Below are 18,403 nucleotides of genomic sequence, written 5' to 3' on the forward strand. Positions count from 1 at the left end.
ATGTCTCACTGGGTAGACTCAGTAAAATAAGAACAGTAATATGGTTGAAAGTTGCTGAGGAGGAAGAAGCATCTGGTTTGGGAACTTTTGAGAACTAGGGGAGATTTTAGTTAATTAAGGACATGCCAAGTTTGAATTCTTGATGGTAGAGTAATAGAGGAGGGTTGCAAAATTTTGTTTTTCTTGGGTTTTTGTTGTTGTTGTTGTTGTTTTTTGGTCCCTGTTTGTTGAGAAACTGATATGGAGTGCAGGAGAAGCTTGGTGCGATTATTTAAGAAGTTATGGAGTCCCTCTCTGAAGGGTTTTCAGTTTTTAGAACACTGTATGAATGTGGAGTATCTTGAGAGACTAGAGTGGGAAAGAAAAAAATGAGAGGCAAGTAATAATAGTAGGTCCAGTTTATTGACTACTTGTACTGGGCATTGTGTGCTAAGCTGTTTACATTCATTATCACATTTCATTTTCATGTCAGTCCTGAAATAGAAGCATAATGCTCTTTTATTTTCTTTCTTCTCTCTCTTTTGTTTTTTCTTTAGTATGATCCCTTTGAGGAGGAACATCAGACCATAGGATAAAGGCTGTTAACTAAGGTCACAAAGTTAGCCATTGGCAGAGTCAGGATTTAAGCTGAGATTTGCTTGACTTCCTTCTGAGCTGGTATTTTTAGCAGTATTGTAATGTCTTTTGCTGAATATACCTGGGAGGTAAAAATTGTCCCAGGAACATGTTATAATGACATTTGCTTTTTTTTTTTTAAGGTTTTATTTATTTATTCATGAGAGACACAGAGAGAGAAAGAGAGAGAGGCAGAGACACAGGCAGAGGGAGAAGCAGGCTCCATGCAGGGAGCCCGATGTAGGACTCGATCCTGGGTCTCCAGGATCAGGCCCTGGGCTGAAGGCAGCGCTAAACCACTGAGCCACCCGGGCTGCCTGAGCATCCCTTCTCTACCAGTCTTTATAACTCCACACATTTCGGTCCTTATCCTACAATAATTAAGCACTTATATCACATTATAATAATCCAGCATTAGTGATTGGCAAGTATTGTTCTAAATGCTTTATGTACAATTAACTCATTTCATCATCACAACAACCCTATGAAATAGTTATCAAAATCTTTTCTTTTATGTAGATTAAGAAATTGAAGCATAGGGAAATCATATGACTTTACCCATACTGTTAGAGAGCCAAGTTATGGAACCCAGGGAGCCTGGACCCAGGGTCTGTTACTTTCTAGACCAATATGCTCCATTGACTCCCATGCTCTTGACATTTCCCTATAATCCCACATAATCTCAAAGTCACCTTTCTTTTTTCTTTTTTTAATTTTTTATTTATTTATGATAGTCACAGAGAGAGAGAGGCAGAGACACAGGCAGAGGGAGAAGCAGGCTCCATGCACTGGGAGCCCGATGTGGGATTCGATCCCAGGTCTCCAGGATCGCGCCCTGGGCCAAAGACAGGCGCCAAACCGCTGCGCCACCCAGGGATCCTCAAAGTCACCTTTCAACAGGGGCTAGGAATGGTGATCACACAGGGTTAGCTTTAGCTATTATGTTTTAGTTTTTTTCAAGGAGAATATATTTCCTACTAACGCCTCTAACTCAAATGTCCAAAACAGAATGCATCTGATTCCCTTTGAATCCATCCTTCTTTTTCAAATTCATTGCAATGTCAGGACTGCTCTAGTTACTCAAGTTAAAGTTAAAAGCAGCACCCTACTAAACATCTAGGTCCTTTTTCTTTCTTTTTTTTTTTTTTTAAGATTTCATTTATTTATTTATTTATTCATAGAGACACAGCTAGAGAGAGAGAGAGGCAGAGACACAGGCAGAGGGAGAAGCAGGCACCATGCAGGGAGCCTGATGTGGGACTCCATCCCAGGTCTCCAGGATCACACCCTGGGCTGCAGGCGGCGCTAAACCGCTGCGCCACCGGGGCTGCCCTCTAGGTCCTTTTTCATGCCACTATGACATTCTATTATTGTGGGTATTGTTTTGCTTCTGTTGTCTATCTTCTAAACTAGAAAAAATAGGGGATCCCTGGGTGGCGCAGCGGTTTGGCGCCTGCCTCTGGCCCAGGGCGCGATCCTGGAGACCCGGGATCGAATCCCACATCGGGCTCCCGGTGCATGGAGCCTGCTTCTCCCTCTGCCTGTGTCTCTGCGCCTCTCTCTCTCTCTGTGACTATCATAAATAAATAAAAATTAAAAAAAATAAAATAAATAAATAAATAAATAAACTAGAAAAAATATAAGCTCTGTGAAAGTTAGGAATCTTGACCATCTTTTTTTTCTTTTTTTTTAAATCACTTTTTTTTATTTTTTTAAGGTTTTATTTATTTATTCATGCGAGACACACAGAGAGAGGCAGAGACATAGGCAGAGGGAGAAGCAGGCTCCATGCAGGAAGTCCAATGCCGGACTCGATCCTGGGCCCCGGGCCGAAGGCAGGCGCTAAACCACTGAGCCACCCAGGGATCCCAAATCTTGACCATCTTTTTTTTTTTTTTTTAAGATTTATTTATTTATTCATGAGAGACACAGAGAGAGAGAGAGAGAGAGAGAGAGAGAGAGAGGCAGAGACATAGGCAGAGGGAGAAGCAGGCTCTTTGCAGGAGCCTGATGTGGGACTCGATCCCAGATTCCAAGATCACGACCTGAGCTGAAGGCAGCCGCCCAACCCCTGAGCCACCCAGATGTCCCCCAAATCTTGACCATCTTAATCATGACTCTGTCTTCAGTTCTAATATAGCACCTGGTGCATATCAGTCTCATAATAAATATTTATCAAGGGTTTTATAGCTTACATTTGTTTTTATTAACAATAATAAAATATATGAAATATTATAAACTGCATTTAATACCTAATCATATTCACAGAAATCCTACTGAGGAAGTATATCTCATTATTATGCTCTCTATCTTACAAGTGAGAAACTGAGCCTTAGACTGGTTAAGTATCTTTCTCATGTTCATAACACTAAATAAGAGAATGACCTGGACTACAATCCGAGGACTTAACTATAGCACATTTGCCTGTCTAATCAATAAACTTAAAAAACACTCTCCTATACATATTTATTTTGAAGGAATTAAGTTGATTTGGAAACGCTAAATGTTTCAGAATCTCTTTGACATATCAGTACATGACCAATAAGCCACAGGCTTCCAGTATGCCTCCCAGGAACAGGGAGGATATATGTAAAACACCTGAAAAATCATGCTAGGTATGTTCCAATAGTAATGACTATTATTCTGGAAGCATCACTTATGCCAAATTACATTGATGGTGATGTACTCAAACTACTAACTGGAAACTTCTCAGCAGTAATATGGTTAACACATAAATCCCACCATTCAGGTAGCCCTTAGAGTACAGAGACCATGTCCTCTTGATCTCTGCAGACCTACCACTTAGTACAGTGGCTAAAACCCAATAGACACACAAGATTGTTTATCCAAGATTGAAGGAATATGGAAATGCAGATATCAGACAGTACTTTACCTTGCCCTCTTCTTGATCTTCCAGAGAAAACGTCATCAATTCCTCAAAAATCTCCACTGCCTGATCTTCTAGTTCTGGATTTTTATCCAATTTTGGAAGTGTAGTAATGGGACTGCCCAGATATTTTATTTCACTTTCCAAAATGTTTCCATGGTCCTGTCAATCATATTAAAATTATTCACAATATTAATATTAAAAGTTATTCAGGATCCTTACCTTATATAATCCACAAAAACTAACTCAAAATGAATCAAAGACCTAAATATAAGAGCTAAAACTATAAAATTCTTAGAATGGTGGGCAAAGTTCGTAACAATGGATTTGGCAGTGATTTCATGAATATGACACAAAAGCATCAGCAACAGAAAAAAAAAATGGACAAATTAGACATTGAAATTAAAAACTTCTGTGCAGGGACGCCTGAGTGGCTCAGCGGTTGGGCGTTTGCCTTTGGCTCAGGGCGTGATCCGGGAGTCCTGGGATCAACTCCTACATCAGGCTTCCTGCATAGAGCCTGCTTCTCCCTCTGCCTGTCTCTCTCTCTCTCTCTCTCTCTCTCTCATGAATAAAAAAACAGAAAACAAAACAAAACAAAAACTTCTGTGCATCAAAAAATACCAAGAAAGTAAAAAGGCAATGCCCAAATGGGAGAAAATATTGGCAAATTATATGTCTGATAAGGGATGATTAATATCTAGAATATATTTAAAAACTCATGCAGCATAATATAGTAAAAAAAAGATTTAAAAATGGTACAGCTGCTATGGATAACAGTAGAGTGTTTTCCCCTCAAATTAAATATAGAATTGTCATATGATCCACTAATTCCATTTCTGGGTATATACTCCAAAGAATTGAAAGCAAAGATTTGAACAGATATTTGTACACCAATATTCATTATTCACAATGAAAAAGGTTGAAACAACCCAAATGTCCAACTAACAAATTAATAGATAAAAGGAATGTGGTATAGACAGACCATGGGCTATTATTCAGCCATAAAAAGGAATGAAATTCTGAAACATGCTACAACAAAAATGAATCTTTTTTTTTTTTTTTAACAAAAATGAATCTTAAAGACATTGTACTAAGTGACATAATTCAGAGACAAAAGGACATATAATTTATGACTCCACATCATGAAGTACCTAGACTAGTAAAATTCATAGACAGAAAACAGACTAGAGGTCACCAGGGGTGGAAGGCAGGGAGAAATGGGGGAGTCATTTTTTAATGAGTAGAGACTTTCTATTCTAAATGATGAAAAAAAAAACCTGGAAATGAACAGTGGTGATGGGTGCACAACATTATGAATGTATTTAATGTTGCTGGATTGTACATTTAAAATTGGTTAAAATGGCAAATTTTATGTTATGTATACTTTACCACATTAAAAGATACACACACATAGAGGAGACTATCCAATAATTTACCATGCTCCAAGTCTTCTTTATCTCCAAGAAATAAAAAACCTAGGGGGTTGGGGTGACTGGGTGACAGGCACTGAGGGGGGCACTTGTTGGGATGAGCACTGGGTGTTATGCTATATGATGACAAATTGAACTCCAATAAACAAACAAACAAAAAAAAAAACAACAAGAAAACAAACAAAAAACCTAAAACACAGTCAATCTATGTAGGATGGGCCACGTTAAAATGACTTTTCCTTAGGATTGAGATTAGACTCTAAATCTCTGGAGTATCTTGAATCCACTGTCTATTAAAAGCAAGTTAAGTGCCTGGGGAACTTAAGACTCCAGTAGCTAAAGGGACAAAGGAAACACAGTCATTTACAAGGGGAAATGTACATGGCTAATATTCACATGAAATTACTACTAATTGTTTTTAACATAAAATAAAACATTTTACCAATCTAATTAGCAGTTAAAATAATAAAAACATTTAGGGCAGCCCCGGTGGCGCAGCGGTTTAGCGCTGCCTGCAGCCCAGGGCGTGATCCTGGAGACCCAGGATAGAGTCCCACATCAGGCTCCCTGCATGGAGCCTGATTCTCCTTCTGCCTGTGTCTCTGCCTCTCTCTCTGCCTCTCTCTCTCTCTCTCTCTCTCTCTCTCTCTGTCTCTGTCTCTCATGAATAAATAAAATAAAATCTTTAAAAAATAAAAAATAAAAACAGATCATTTATCCAAAGACCTATAGATTGTTAACAAATATGTAAATTCTCACAACTTTTTGGGAAAGGAATCTGGCCATATATATATCAAAAATCTTAAAAATATATGCTTTAACCTCCTAATTATAATTCTTGGTACTAATCCTAGAGAAAATATTTTGAAATATAGGTAAGGATTGATGCTCAAGAACTTACATAATAACGTTACTTGTAAAAGCAAAATATCGACACCACTAAGTGACCAAAAATAGGGAAGTACATATATTATGGTCCATTTGTTAGAGTAAAAGCATCTATGAAAAAATAACGTTTACTAGGAATTTCAATATTAACTCTAAAAAATGGGATACAAAGTTATATATACGTAATATGACTTTGGAAAACTATACCAAAAGATTGTAAAGAAACGAAGTAAAATGTTAACAGCAGTTTTCCCTCTAGGAGGTAGCTATCTTCTTTTTTATACTCTTATATTTTTAAACCATTTTCACAATGGGCACAAAGTACTTTTAAAATTGGGGAGGGGGATGCCTGGGTGGCTCAGTGATTGAGCATCTGCCTTTGGCTCAGGTCGTGATCCTAAGTCCAGGAATCGAGTCCCACATTGGGCTCCCTGCAAAGAGCCTGCTTCTCCCTCTCTGTCTCTCTCTCAGTGTCTCTCATGGATAAATAAATAAAATCTTTAAAAAAAAATGGGAGGGGAGGGAGCTACATGAAGAATAAAAGAAAATATGTAAAAGGCCTAAAAAATTTTTTTCCTCCTTAAATTTAAATAAAAAGATCAGAAGATGTGTCTCCTCCCTTTTCTAGAGTTATTTCTCCAACCCCTTTTCTCACCCAAGCAAGCCTAGAAAAATTCAAAGGGTTGTAAACGCGATCTGCCATCCTATAATCCACAACACCTTAGCAGACCCTTGATGAGGATGTTCAGTGACTCACTGGGAGAGAAAGCGGAGACATGTAAGGCCCCCCTGGTGTCTTTCGAAACTTAAGGCTCCTGGGTGCCCACCCCAAGGACTTCAAAGTGTTGTTCTCCTGTACAAGAAGAACTACTTTGTCTGGAGGAAGACAAGTGTCAGCAAGCCCTGCCAAACACATTTCATCAGGAGAAGCCATGAATAACCCTCACAAAACACATTGAGAGTAATCAAAGTTGATCCTATATCCTGATGATACAAATTATGGTTTGAATTTGACGTATGATATTTAGATTTGCTTTGGAGGATACTAATTTTACAATCACAAGCCAAAGGAAGGGAGAAGAGGGGAGCCTGAGCGGGAAGGGGATGGTGAGATTTTTAAAAAGTCATCAGAAGGACAGTATCAAATCATCTAGAAAAAGCGGAGTAGAACAGTCAAAAACATGGGTATAACTTAGTCAATGTGAGGAAAGAACAGCAGCTATCTTTTATATACATTGACATGAGGGAAAGGATGGGAAGCAGGGAAAAGAAAAAGATGGCTAGTTGAAGGGATTATTTAGACAATTATCTTGGTGATTAGGTAATGCTGTAGAGCCCAGTTAAACTTAGAACTGATGGTGGGGAGGGCACCTGGGTAACTCAGTGGGTAAACATCTGACTCCAGGTTTCAGCTCAGGTCAAGATCTCAGGGTCATGGGATCAACACTGCCTCAGGCTCTGTACTCAGCAGGAGTCAGCTTGTGGATTCTGTCCCTCTCCCTCTGCCCCTTCCCTTGTACTCGCTCAGGTGTGCTCTCTCTCTGTCAAATAAATAAATATGGGCACCTGGGTGGCTCAGTTGGTTAAGCATCTGCCTTCAACTCAGGTCATGATCCCAGGATCCTGGGTTCAAGCCCCATGTTGTTCTCCCTGCTCAGCGGGGAGTCTGCTTCTCCCTCTCTTAGCTTCTTCCCTGGCTCATGCTCTCTCTCACTCTCTCTCTCTCAAATAAATAAAATCTTTTTAAAAATAAACAAATCTGGGGATCCCTAGGTGGCGCAGCGGTTTAGCGCCTGCCTTTGGCCCAGGGAGCGATCCCGGAGACCGGGCATCGAGTCCCGCGTCTGGCTCCTGGTGCATGGAGCCTGCTTCTCCCTCTGCCTCTCTCTTTCTCTGTGACTATCATAAATAAATAAATAATTAATTTAAAAAAAAAAAAAAGAAAATAACTTTCTTTAAAAAAAATAAAAAATAAAAAAAAATAAACAAATCTTGGGCAACCAGGTGGCTCAGTGGTTTAGCGCCGCCTTCAGCCCAGGACCTGATCCTGGAGACCCAGGATTGAGTCCCACATCGGGCTCCCTGCATGGAGCCTCCTTCTCCTTCTGCCTGTGTCTCTGCCTCTCTCTCCCTGTGTCTCTCTTGAATAAATAAATAAAATCTTAAAAAAAATAAAATAAAATAAACAAATCTTAAAAAAAAAAAAAGAAAGAACTGATAGAAGGCCTGAGGCTCACACAAAAAGGCCCATGGCTTTCTCAGAATATGGGCTAATAAGCTGGACTAAGGGAGAAATAAAAATAAAGAAGACCTATGCATGAAGCCATTCAAAGAGTATGTGAACAACTTATATACATTACCTTTATCTGTTTAAAGAAAATAGTTCTAAATTCCCAAACTACAGTAACAGAGATTTTTGTCCTTAAATCAATCAACTGAACATGGAGTAATAATGATGACCCGCTGTGGAAGACTTGCAGCTAAGTTTATGTTCTAGGGTCAAGTCCTGAAAAAACAAACCATAAAGAATTTTTTGTCTATAGTGTTGCAGTTTGCTTGTTTGCAGCACTTGACACATAGGGTCCTAGGCTCTCATAATGATACTGATGAGTTGCTGCCCTCACAGCAAGAAAAGTGCTAATGTATATAGGTTTCCGTTTAACACTCACATTTTCTTTCTTTGCGGATGAGCGACATATTGCATCTTTCTTTCTCTTGCCATGATCCAAAGCATTTGGAGTGCTACAAAACAGTTGTGCCTACAAGAGAATGTTTTCTGAGAAAATCCAGCATCCAAGAGCCACAGATAAGCTGGAAAGCTTCTGTCTCCCAACTGAGAAACAAACCCAAACCCAAGAAAGAGGTGCTACTCACTGGGCTGCATTTTATAAGGTGCTGGTGATGACTCCTGTAGACCAAAAAAAAGCTGTGCAGTTAACACCAAATACTATTCAGTTATTCGTCAGTGGCTTGAAGCATCCCAACTTTTCCTTTTTTCCATGCTGGGAACCCTATACCTAGTCGATGGGTCTCTTTCAGTAACAATGTGTCTCTACTTCTGTGTTAAGTATGAAAATGTTGAGTGACATCCTGGGAATAAGGCACTCATTTCACATGCATAATCATACAAACAGATATGCGTCAAAGATGATGAGTTTATTCTACATCTTACAGTCACAATTGACTAATTTTTCAGCATTGGCTACTGGGAGCTAATTTTTTTTTAAAGATTTATTTATTTATGATAGACAGAGAGAGAGAGAGAGAGGCAGAGACACAGGAGGAAGGAGAAGCAGGCTCCATGCCGGGAGCCTGACGCAGGACTTGATCCAGGGACTCCAGGATCGCACCCTGGACCAAAGGCAGGCATTAAACCGCTGAGCCACCCAGGGATCCCCTAATATTTATTTTTTATGAAATACTATCCTTTCTGCCAGGATTTTATCCAGTCTACATGGGCTAGGACATTTTAAATAAGCCAAAGAAACTACAAGCAATCCAAAATGAAACTTTCACATGTACTATTAAAAATAGTCATGGAGGGGTACCTGGCTGGCTGTCACTAGAGCATGTAACTCTTGATCTCGGAATTCTGAGTTCAAGCCCCACGTTAGATGTAGAGATGCCTTAAATATAAAAAAAATGTTTTGAACCGTTGGGTGGCTCAGCGGTTGAGCATCTGCCTTCAGCTCAGGATGTGATCCTGGAGTCCCGGGATTGAGTCCCATATTGAGCTCGCTCTTTGCATGGAGCCTGCTTCTCCTCTCTGCCTCTCTGTCTCTCTCATGAATAAGTAAACAAAATCTTTTTTTAAAAAAATTTATTTATTTATTCATGAGAGACACAGAGAAAGAGGCAGAGACATAGGCAGAGGGAGAAGCAGGCTGCTCGCAGGGAGCCCAATGTGGGACTCTATCCTGGATTCTGGGATCACACCTTAAGTCAAAGGCAGACTCAGCCACTCAAGCATCTGCCTTTGGCTCAGGTCATGATCCTGGGGTCCTGGGATCAAGTCCCATGATCTCGGCCTATGTCTCTGTCTCTTGTTGTATCTCTCATGAATAAATAAATAACATCTTTAAAAAAATAATAAAAAAAATTTTTGGGATGCCTGGGTGGCTCAGCAGTTGGGCACCTGCCTTTGGCTCAGGTCATGATCCTTGGATCCAGGATCGAGTCCCACATTGGGCTCCCTGTGAGGAGCCTGCTTCTCCCTCTGCCTGTGTCTCTGCCTCTCTCTCAGCCTATATTTCTCATGAATAAATAAATAAATCTTATAAAAAATAATAAATAAATAAATTTTAAAGATAAAATCTTTATTTTTTTAAAAAAGATTTTATTTATTTATTCATGAGAGATATAGAGAAAGAGAGACAAGCAGAGGGAGAAGCAGGTTCCATGCAGGGAGCCTGACATGGACTAGATCCTGGGTCTCCAGGATCAGGCCCTGGGCTGAAGGCAGTGCTAAACCGCTGAGCCACCCGGGCAGGCCCTAAAGATAAAATCTTTAAAAAAAAATAAAAAATAAAAAATAAAATAAATAAATAAATAAATAAATAATTTAAAAGTCATGGAATGCTTCCACTAGTGCACTATAGTGGCACCCAATTCACCTACACATGGAAGGATAAAGTTCTAAAAAGATTAAAACAGGGCAGCCTGGGTGGCTCAGTAGTTTAGCCTGCTTCTCCCTCTGCCTGTGTCTCTGCCTGTCTGTATGTCTCTCTTGAATAAATAAATAAAATCTTAAAAAAAAAAATAAAAAAATAAAACAGTCAAATGTAAACTTTACAAATAAGCCCAGGTAGTTAAGAAGTTGAATTAAAATTACTTTTCATTTCTTAAGGATTCCCCAGTTGAACATTTGGATCTCCAACAAAAAATCCCCATGCTGTGAATAATAGTACTAAACATTATAAAATGCTTGGGATGTACTAACTTTCATCCTTAGAAGAGCAGTTATGAGAAGTACTAGTATTATCTCCATTGTTATGCATTACAAATAAAGAAACTGAGGTCCAGTGAAGTTAAAGAAACTCTTCGGAGTCATAGCTGGTGGTGACATAGTAAGCCACTGGAACCTAAGTGCTCTAACATAGCACTATTCACATGCAGGTAAGAGCTGATGCCTAAATACAATTTGCCATTTTCTTTCATTTTTAAAAATAATATGGATTGTATATAATGGTTAAAATGAATTATTTAGATCCAGGAAATTTAAAAGACCTTTCAAGGGAAGGATCCAGGCCTTCAAGCCCACTTACACTCAAAGCAAAAGGTTCCAGAGTCTGCATAGTATAAAAACCCTGTGCCACTGCTAAAAAGGCTTTAGCAAGGGGTTCATTTAGTAAAAGAACTTACATCCCAACTAAACGTATTTCCTGAGGTCCTTTAGAATCCAAGTGACCTGTAATCAAATATGAAGAGTTATTCTTGTCCTTGCATCCTGTCTTTTCTTCTGGTTATCTTCATTACCAGTAAGCCATATTAATTTCAAAAGCTGATGTTATGAACACAAAGTCTCTTGATAGGTACTAAGTTTATGGTACAAGGTACAAGTTCATGGTAACTTAAGAATTTACATGTGTCACAAAGAAAAAAAAATGTTGGGAAACAGTGCCCTACCCTAACCAAAAGAGGTTTTTTTTTCATGAGTAGAAAATAATGCTTATCACTCAGAAAATCTAAAAGTAGAACAAATACTAAAATGGTTGACTAATTACTCCTTTTGAGATCAGACCCTACAGAAACAGAAGGTTTAGTTAACAAATATTTATGTTTACTTCTTTGCCTTTCTTAAGACTAGACTAGGACGTGAAACGTCTCATTTTAACTACTACTTTCATTCCCACCACCAATCAACAAAAAATTCCTTCCTGTTAAATTTTTCAAATGCAAAGTAACTCCTATTAATGATATTACATTTCTCTTCTTGGCTTATCATTCTCAAAAATCCACCACTAGGTACTCACAGAATTCCAACTTCAGGGAACTCTACCGACTTTTAGCACCTTTCATCTCTATCCAACTACTCTGTTATCTCCCTTAAAAGTTGTTCTTTCCCTTGAGGCTTTTACCTCCCTTCCCCTTACCAGTTTCATCAAGGTCTGCAGAAGTGGTAAGTTGATTGGCAGATATCTCTCCGCTACTGCTAAGATTCGAAAGATCAAGGCAACATTTGGGGGTTCCTCTATTGAGACATAACAATACATCAAGATTCCTATTAGATTGTAATATCCTTAAAAGGCAAAGATCAAAAAAAAATTTTAAAAAGAGGCAAAGATCACATTATCCTCTCAATTTGAAGCACTCCTCCATAGTCATTCACACAATGTGAACAATGTCCAAATAAATCTAGCTGCCTTTTGTAAATATTTCAGAGTAGGCTGAGAAAAATCTCCCACTTTCCTCTACTCCAATAATTCACCATTTCCTCCTCACCAACATACTGAGACAAGTAATTTTTTTCTTTTTTTTTAAGTAATTTTTTTCTTAATTGAGAACCAATATTATTGGCTGAAGTTGGCCTTGACCCCACATCTTCTGCCCAGTGCACTGTGAGCACACAGATTTATTTGATTTCTCTTTGGAGTCTCTAGTACTTCTCAGATTTATAGCTCTCCAAGTTTGTTTGCTAGCTGAAGCGTCAGAGCATGGCATGACCAGAATTTAAAATACAATAACACTAGTATAAATATTAATAAAACAACCAACTCATATAATGCAATATAGAGTTTTCAAAAACTTCTCCCAGACATCAGATCATTTGATTCTCACAAGATCCTAGTAAGATAGGAAGAGATTATTTCTATGTCATAGAAAAGAAACCTGAGATTCAAGAGTCACACAATTAGTTAAGGGCAGGGTTTAAAATTTCACCCCTGATCTTCGAGCTGGGTTAATTAAAAAAAACAACAACAAAACAAAACAAAACAAAAAAACAAAGACTTCAGAAAAGCAAAGTCGATAAGGTGTGAAAAGATGAATTTACCCAGACAAAACGCTTAGGTTGGCAGAATCACCAAAGTGTTTGTTCACTGGAGTTCTAGGGAGGTCTGGGCAGGTGGTAAAGGAAGTCTCTCTCTCCAGGAGCAGGTTTAACATCTTCCTCTGACTGGATCTAAAACTGGGTCCTGAGCCGGGGCATCCTTCCTGTCCTATGGATGAAATGAATTCTGCAGACATGGCCTCTCAATCCTAAGGGGGGAAAAATAATAATAAAAATTAGCTAGGAGGTGAAAGTCACCTACATAGGTACCCCACAGACTGTCCAGTTTTCACACCTTCTACACCCTTCCCAGCACAGGCCGAGTGGTTCGCAGTGGAGGAGGGGCATCTCAAGTGATAAATCACATAGCTCCACCTGAAGGTGAAATCAAACGCACCCCAAGCGGCTTGCCCTTTTCCTTGGAGCCTGAACTTTTAAAAATCATTAAAAAAAAGAAAAAAATACTTTTTTCCATTAAAAAAATACTTATTTATTCATTTATTCATGAGAGACACAGAGGCAAGGCAGAGGGAGAAGCAGGCTCCCTGCGGGGAGCCCGATGCGGGTCTGGATCGCAGAACCACTGGGCCAGGACCCGAGCCGAAGGCAGATGCTGAACCACGGAGCCACTCACCTCCGCCCTCTTTTATTTTTTTTTAATTTTTAAAAAAGATTTTATTTATTTATTCATGAGACACACAGAGAGAGAGGCAGAGACACAGGCAGAGAGAGGGGAAGCAGGCTCCCTTCACGGAGCCCGATGCGGGACTCGATCCCAGGACTCCAGTACCACGCCCTGGACCGAAGGCAGACGCTCAACCACTCAGCCACCCAGGCGTCCCTCCCCCCTCTTTTAAAGTAAGGCCTACAACCCAAGGTAGGGCTCGAACTCACGACCTCAGGATCAACAGTCCCACGTTCCATCGACTGACCTAGCCAGGCGCCCCAAAACCAAGACGTTAAAAAAGGAATGAAAGAGGGCTTTCACTTGTTCGGGGCCCACACAGCTCGTGACTCGTGAAAGGAAGGAATTTAGGTTTCTTCACTCACGACAAAGACCATTAGGTCCCCTGGAGTTCTGTTTGTGGCGCCCCGACCCCAAGGGGACGCTGGGGTCTCCGTGATCCCGGCGGAGACAGCTCCGAGCTTACCTCAGGTTGGACCCTGAGATTCACCTTCAGGACAAACGCACCTGGGAGATCAATCACAAGCGAACACTTGAGCAGAATTAAAAGAAACCTGAGGAAAGGAGTGAATTAACCAGCCTACAATTCTGCTTCTAGACAAGAGGCTGGAGTCGGGCTTTGCGCTTCTCCCAGGAAACGACCAAAGTGGCGGCCTCCGGGGAAGAGTCCAGAGTCCCAGGGCCTGGCTGTTCAAACCTTCCGCCTTCCCAGTAACCCTATCCCATTCCCCGCAAAGCTGCGCCAGCCAATCTGCGCACGCCCCCACCGCCACAGCCAATCGTTTGGCCCTACGTCACCAGGCGTGAGCTTGCTTTGGAAGGAGCACAATTTGCCCCGCCCCGTAGGCGGAGCAGGATGCCCATTGGCCCACCAGCGTCCAGCAAGCTGGGCAAGCCCCGCCCCCTGGACGCCTGGCACACCATTGGTTCTCCCTCCAGCCAATCGCCACCGCGGGCTCGGGCGCTCCCTTTCCTGTGCCCCTCCAACCCCGGGAGATTTAAACTGCACTTCGAGAGCGATTATCACTCTTTAGGATATTACCTAAGGAGGTTTGTTTGGATGCAAGGTGTCTTAAAAGGTTCTCTTTCCTTGCTTCTTTCTTCTGTCGTTACGTGGGTCTTTTCCTCTCCGTTTTGCTTGCCTTCGGTCGGAGATGGAGCGTTTTCCGCTGGTGTAGCAGATGTTGAGCCAAGACAGGTGTGTGTGCTTATGTCGAGCAGCACTGGCCCCTTGCAAGAGCTTTCCTTGTTCTGTGTTCTTGTAGAGCGCAGCATCTATTAGAAGCTAGGTTATGTAGGATAAAGGAAATATCTTTTGAAGGAAAGCGGGGGGATTGAACCATCTCTTGGCGTAATCCTTATTACAGACTAAAGGATCGCAAACCGGTCGTTTATGGAAATTTGAACACTGATGAGGTGATATTAAAGAATTATTCCTCCCCCCCCCAAAGTTTATTTACTTTTGTAATCTCTACACCCAATGTGGGGCTCAAACTCAGGATCCCAAGATCAAGAATCCCATGGATTTCCGACTTAGCTAAGCCAGATGACCCTCAATATTTTTTTCAATAATTCTTAATATTGAAGATTTGAAGGAGTACTCCAGTGGGAGTAGTGGTGGGTATAGATGAAACAAGGTTTGCCATGAGTATTACGTGATGGGTGAGTGGCGATCCATTATATTATTACTCTCAAAGTTTAAAATGCATACTAATCATCTGGGGATCTTGTTAAAATGCAGGTTCTGATTCAATAGGTCTGGGTTGGAGCCCAAGATTCTGCACTTCTAATAAGCTTGCAGCTGATGCTGATGTTGGTGCAGCTGGTCCTGGGACCACACTTTGAGTAGCAAAACATTATACTGTGTTCTTCTCTGTATTTTTGAAATTTTCTGTAATAAAAAAAATGATCAAAATAGCCCAGAAGCTTTTTAAAATGCAGGCCCCAAAATTATGATTCAGTAAGTCGAGAGCGGGGCCTAGGAATTCTCAAGGCTCCCAGGGGCTACTCATGCTGATGGCTTGCAGACCAGTCTGAGAAACAAATCAGAAAAACAAAACAAAACAAAAAAAAAACCTTTGTCTTTGAAAAACAGTTAAGTCTGGCATACAACCTTTACTGGTGTCCACATCTTGGTGGTGGTGCAGTGTAGTCAGCCAGACTACACTATCCTAATACTCTTTTCATCTGTAGAATCTGCTTCCCCAGAAAGAAAGTATGTGAAGAGTCTTTATTCTCTGGGATTGAGATGGTGAGTGTGGGCGTCAGCACAGAGCCCTGCCATTCCAGGTGAGTTTGAAAATCAGACTGGGGGTTAAAGGAGTATGGGATGAATTGATTTCTGCTTTGATAACCCTAATCATACTTCATGGGGCCACTGTATAATTCCCCCACAGGTGGGAGGTAGAGACAGATGAAACTGTTCTACAGCGGCGGCAAAAACAGATAGATTATGGCAAGCGCACACCTGGTTACCAGTGTTTCCTGCAGCAGGTCCCCAAGTGAGTGCAGTTGTGGGTGGTCACAACAAAAGTGTCAGCCAAGCTGTTTGTTTCAATGTAGGATGACGGAAAGATACTAGAATCTGAGTGCTCTCACAAAGTTCTATCATTACTACAACTAATTCTCCTAAAATGTAGCCCCAAAAATAAATTTTCAAGATTTTTTTTTAATGGAACAAATCATACTTGAGCCCTGAGAGTTTTTAGAGTTCTATTCATGTTTGCTATGAAGTTTTTTCTTTCTAACCATTACCTCATACCTTCAGCTGACTTCGCTAATTACAACCTAATTATATGTAAGTTTCCATGCATACACACAAAAATGTATTAAAGGGTAGTATGTATTTTATTTTTTTAAATATTTTATTTATTTATTCATGAGAGAGACAGAGAGAGAGAGGCAGAGAGAAAAGCAGGCTCCATGCAGGGAGCCCGACGTGGGTTCGATCCCGGGTCTCCAGGATCATTCCCTGAGCTGAAGGTGGCGGTACACCGCTGAGCCACCCAAGCTGCCCGGCAGTATGTATTTTATTTTATTTTATTTTATTTTATTTTATTTATTTTATTTTATTATTTATTTTTGGTAGTATGTATTTTAAAGGGATGTCAGATACCATCTTATATCTATCTTGACTTCTAGGGGAGTGAGTTTATCTAAATTACCTTTCTCAGAAGAATATTAGAAATTTAGAAAGTTCAGTGCTTAATCCCATCTGAAGATTTATTTTTTTCCCATTGAATTGAGGACACTGGTCTTACCTTACTCTCAGGAAATCCCTAATGAATCTCTGAATTCACTGTGATAAACAATGCACTGTGCCCCTTTATTTTGGCCTGAGTCTGACACTTATTTGCCATCGCCAGGGCAAAGCGACAGCCAGGACTTCACCCTCAAACACCAAACAAGAAGAGGAGGTACAGCCGCCGCTCCTGGGATGCCCAGATCAGGCAGTGGAGAAGAGCCCTGCATTCCTGGGATCCCCCCAGCCAGCCCCCGAAAGGCAGGAGGTCCGAGGGGTGTGTGTATTATTCTTGGTTCCTTGTTAGGAGTGGTGGACTGAGCCCTACCTCTCCTCACTTTGCAGAGGTTTAGCTTTTTCTGGCTGAAAAGGGATAGTCTGAAAGAGGTGCATATTCCTCTGACTCTGCCACTTTCCCAGCCAGGGAATGGAGCATCTCTTAGAGCCAATGGGTTCCACACCTACGGATGACCTCCTGGATGACTGGTTCCAGGCCCTGGAACCATCAGTGAATCTGAATGAAGACCAGAAGGGAGCCCAGGTAGTATCCTTTTCTAAAACCCATTGGAGCAGGGTTAGAGTAGGGTCTGGCCCACAAGGTAACAATTAGGATGGGATTCAAGGTAGTAGTCGAAAAACAAAAGAAGAAAAATTGGGCAGCAAGAAAAAATAGGACATGAATTAAAATATCTAAGAAAAAGGTGGCATAAGGACATTTAATTGTAGTTAACAATGGTGGGAAATTGGGCTGCATTGGGGGTTATTTTATACTTGATGAAAGGAGTACAATATTTCTTGGAATTGAGGCCTTGAAACCTGATATGGCTTTTTTAATGTCTCCTTTTATTTCAATATTTTGCAAATGAGCCAATGCTAACTTTACTTCTTATTCTCAGTCACTGAACTTTAATAAAGTATGGTTGATAATAAAAACAAGGATTACCAAGTGGAATGAAGACCAAGGGCTTTAGAGCCTCAGGACTGCTTTATAATATTACCTTTGTCCACCACATGGACAATCACTTCATCTCTCCAACCATTTCAACTGTCAAATAGGGAGATTTGTCTCATTTGATGATTCTAAGCAAAAAATAAGAATACATATTAAAGTATGTAGCACGGTGCCTGGCACATAATAAGTGCTCCACAACAGCAATTATTGGAAACTAGGTCTCCCCACTTCATGGCCCCTGTCCCCTCTTTTGCCAAGGAGAAATGTGCAAGGAAAGGAAATGTGCAGTGCATCTTCCTTCCACCCCCATTTTCTTCATAAGTAGCTCACTCTGCCTCTACTCTTCTTTTTCAGTTTGCAGACTTGGTACCTCCTGCCTACTCCTTTCCCTGGCTCTATGAGGAAGAACACCACTGGTTCTACTTTCTAGCTGATCACAGTTACATACCTGTCCCAGATTTGAATGAGGCACAAAATATTTAGAGAAAGCATATGTCTTTCAAGGGACGTGTTGCTAAGTGTAACAGTAAAGATTACCTGCATTACTGCTACTTCCCAATGGATTAAAAAAAAAAAAATCTAAAACTGCCCTACAAAGAGATCACAACACGAAAGCATTGTTTAAAACTTCTTTTTCCATTTCTGCCTGCTTTTCTAAACCTTCTTTGATAGCTGAGCCTCAAATTTACATAAGAGCCAGTAACCATTTTGCTG

The 18,403-nt window shown here is 40.6% G+C and overlaps 2 protein-coding genes across 16 annotated transcripts in view; one reads left to right on the plus strand and one right to left on the minus strand.

Annotated features, from left to right (window-relative positions):
• CDC25C (cell division cycle 25C) overlaps positions 1 to 18,403 on the minus strand; it is a 37,042-nt gene that overhangs the window by 17,075 nt on the left and 1,564 nt on the right. For 3 of the 15 annotated variants that reach the window (XM_038552296.1, XM_038552295.1, XM_038552298.1), the window contains 8 exons: positions 17,736 to 17,817; positions 14,539 to 14,781; positions 12,815 to 13,020; positions 11,916 to 12,013; positions 11,185 to 11,230; positions 8,698 to 8,731; positions 8,493 to 8,582; positions 3,509 to 3,664 (listed from right to left, as the gene is read on the minus strand). In XM_038552296.1, the coding sequence (XP_038408224.1) occupies positions 3,509 to 3,664; positions 8,493 to 8,582; positions 8,698 to 8,731; positions 11,185 to 11,230; positions 11,916 to 12,013; positions 12,815 to 13,008 (618 nt within the window). In that variant the 5' untranslated portion in view covers positions 13,009 to 13,020; positions 14,539 to 14,781; positions 17,736 to 17,817. Of the gene's footprint in view, positions 1 to 3,508; positions 3,665 to 8,492; positions 8,583 to 8,697; positions 8,732 to 11,184; positions 11,231 to 11,915; positions 12,014 to 12,814; positions 13,021 to 13,106; positions 13,236 to 13,861; positions 14,230 to 14,538; positions 14,782 to 17,735; positions 17,818 to 18,403 lie in introns of those variants that run through there. The other 12 variants (XM_038552299.1, XM_038552302.1, XM_038552300.1 and 9 more) reach the window with 11 other exon arrangements.
• SLBP2 (uncharacterized LOC474694) lies at positions 14,353 to 18,251 on the plus strand. Its single transcript, NM_001168345.2, has 6 exons — positions 14,353 to 14,546; positions 15,690 to 15,785; positions 15,893 to 15,997; positions 16,862 to 17,014; positions 17,158 to 17,278; positions 18,044 to 18,251. Exons 1-6 carry the CDS (start codon positions 14,353 to 14,355, stop codon positions 18,170 to 18,172), a joined length of 798 nt encoding a protein of 265 aa, NP_001161817.2. The 3' UTR covers positions 18,173 to 18,251.

This window comes from Canis lupus, chromosome 11, assembly GCF_011100685.1.
Source record: "Canis lupus familiaris isolate Mischka breed German Shepherd chromosome 11, alternate assembly UU_Cfam_GSD_1.0, whole genome shotgun sequence".
Lineage (NCBI taxonomy): Eukaryota > Metazoa > Chordata > Mammalia > Carnivora > Canidae > Canis > Canis lupus.

What these genes read in the sequence shown, in the direction of transcription:
- SLBP2 (NM_001168345.2), top strand. Translation starts at nt 14,353, where the DNA reads ATGCCCATTGGCCCACCAGCGTCCAGCAAGCTGGGCAAGCCCCGCCCC. An exon ending in ACAGAGCCCTGCCATTCCAG is followed by an intron (nt 15,786 to 15,892) that starts GTGAGTTTGAAA and finishes ATTCCCCCACAG; the next exon opens with GTGGGAGGTAGAGACAGATG. An exon ending in TTCCTGCAGCAGGTCCCCAA is followed by an intron (nt 15,998 to 16,861) that starts GTGAGTGCAGTT and finishes TGCCATCGCCAG; the next exon opens with GGCAAAGCGACAGCCAGGAC.